This window comes from Enhydra lutris, unplaced genomic scaffold (genome assembly GCF_002288905.1).
Source record: "Enhydra lutris kenyoni isolate GAN:26980312 unplaced genomic scaffold, ASM228890v2 scaffoldscaffold4384, whole genome shotgun sequence".
Taxonomy (NCBI): domain Eukaryota; kingdom Metazoa; phylum Chordata; class Mammalia; order Carnivora; family Mustelidae; genus Enhydra; species Enhydra lutris.
Window position 1 is genome coordinate 1 of NW_019158468.1, and position 1,715 is coordinate 1,715.

Consider the following 1,715-nt stretch of genomic DNA (forward strand, 5'->3'; position numbering starts at 1 on the left):
AGGACGAACCTGTGGAATCCCATCCGTGAGGCACACTGGAGGGTCACATTCCCTCCTGAGGTCACGACAGGGCTGGGCAGGGCTGAGAGGCTGGCTTGGCCATGAGATCCTAGGAGAGGAGGAGGTGGTGGTGTTAAATGGGGCTCAGACGCCCCACAGTATCCCTAGGCTGGGCTGTGAGAGGAGAAACCTGAGGGGAGGGCAGAACCTGAGGTGGGACCCTAGGTGGGCTCACACCTGTCACCACCAGCTCCAGGGGGTCACTGTACTCTGACCAGCTGATGGGACTGAAGTAGCTACAGTGATATCTTCCTGCATATACATTTGTAAGGTATGTGATGGAGAAGTTGGCCTTGTCCCCGGTCTCCAGCGGTTTCTGTCTGTCCCAGGTCCCTGAATATCCTTCTTTATGTAGGAGGTACCCCTGGGCCTCCAGGCTTCCCTGACACCAGATGGTCACAGGTGTCCCCAGGGCATCACAGAGCCTGGCTCAGCCCAGATGGTGGGTCTGAGGAGAGTCCCTGGAAGGAAACAGAGCTACTGTTCTCCATCCCCTGCTGCCTGGTAGGTGACCCCTGTCCCCAGTGAGGAGGTGGGACTGGGACCCCTAGGGACAGACTCACCTGCCTGTGCTCGGGTCCTGGGGCCCACACTCAGCCCTGGAAGAGAGTCCTGTGAGAAGTTTGCCCTGAATCCTAGCAGATCCCCTCCTCCTGTGAGCCTCCTGAGCCTGGGGCCTCCAACAGACCAGGGCCTGGATGTGGGGCAGGTCCCTCCCAGGGGTGTCCCCTCCCCTCCTCAGATCTCACCAAGACACAGCAGGACTGTGAGGGCGGAGGTCATGGTGTTTCCTCTCTCTGGTTGCAGCTGGGCAGATGGAGGGCCCACTGTGACCACAGGACAGACAGACACACAGGGCGTGGCCACCTGGAGGCCAGCCCTGCCTGTCACAGGGTTGTCACATCAGCAGTGCCACAGGAAGGGGAACAGCCTCTCCCCTGAGACCTGCTCTGGTGTCCATGATGGTACAGGGGGTGGACCCTGAAGCTTCCTGAGATGCCCCTTCCAGGTGAGGAGACCAGGGCAGGTCCTTCCCTCCCAGAACCTCCCCCATGGGTCTCCTTCATCCCCACAACCCATGGTCTTCACCATGGACATGTCCCCAGACTCAGATATGCTGCAGGCAGGGGACATGGGCTCCTGCTGTGCTGGGGAGCTCATGTCAGCACAGACATGCGTGTGATGTGTCTGAATGGATCAGGTCAAGGTCACAAAGGCAATGAGCCCAGAGGAGAAATACGGGCAATTAGGGAAGGAAACACGGCCCCTCTCCTGGCCCCGGAGTGTAGGCTTTCCTCTTGTCACAGCCTCCAAGGACTTCTCTATTTTCCTGTGACATGGTCCACACCCCATTCATGGGCACATGCCTGTGTGAGTCCCTCCTGGCTCTTCGGCGCCCCTTGCTGCAGGGGCAGAGTCGTGCTCCCCACCCTGGGGTCTTGCCTGTAAGCTGTAGGGAACAGTACGTGGATGAGTGCTCTGATATGGGAGACAAAGCTGATTCTCATGTCATTACTACTCCAGTGTCCACTGCCCAGGTGACCGTGAGCACAGTGACCTGGTCTGTAGCCTGTTGTCCTGAACCCCTCTCTCAGAGTGGTTGTGGGATCAGTGGGACCTAGAATGTGGATGGGATGAATCTTGTTAGATTCCTG

At 58.5% G+C, this 1,715-nt stretch overlaps 1 protein-coding gene across 1 annotated transcript; it reads right to left on the bottom strand.

The window, feature by feature from the left end:
• Positions 1 to 8: 8 nt before the first annotated feature.
• On the bottom strand, positions 9 to 873 carry LOC111140585 (leukocyte immunoglobulin-like receptor subfamily A member 5; the record flags this gene model as incomplete). The annotated part of the gene is given in 5 exon segments (XM_022492795.1): positions 9 to 109; positions 238 to 471; positions 474 to 521; positions 624 to 659; positions 810 to 873. Coding segments are annotated over 5 exon segments (453 nt in total), but the record flags the coding sequence as incomplete, so codon positions are not given.
• Between the last annotated feature and the right edge of the window lie 842 nt (positions 874 to 1,715).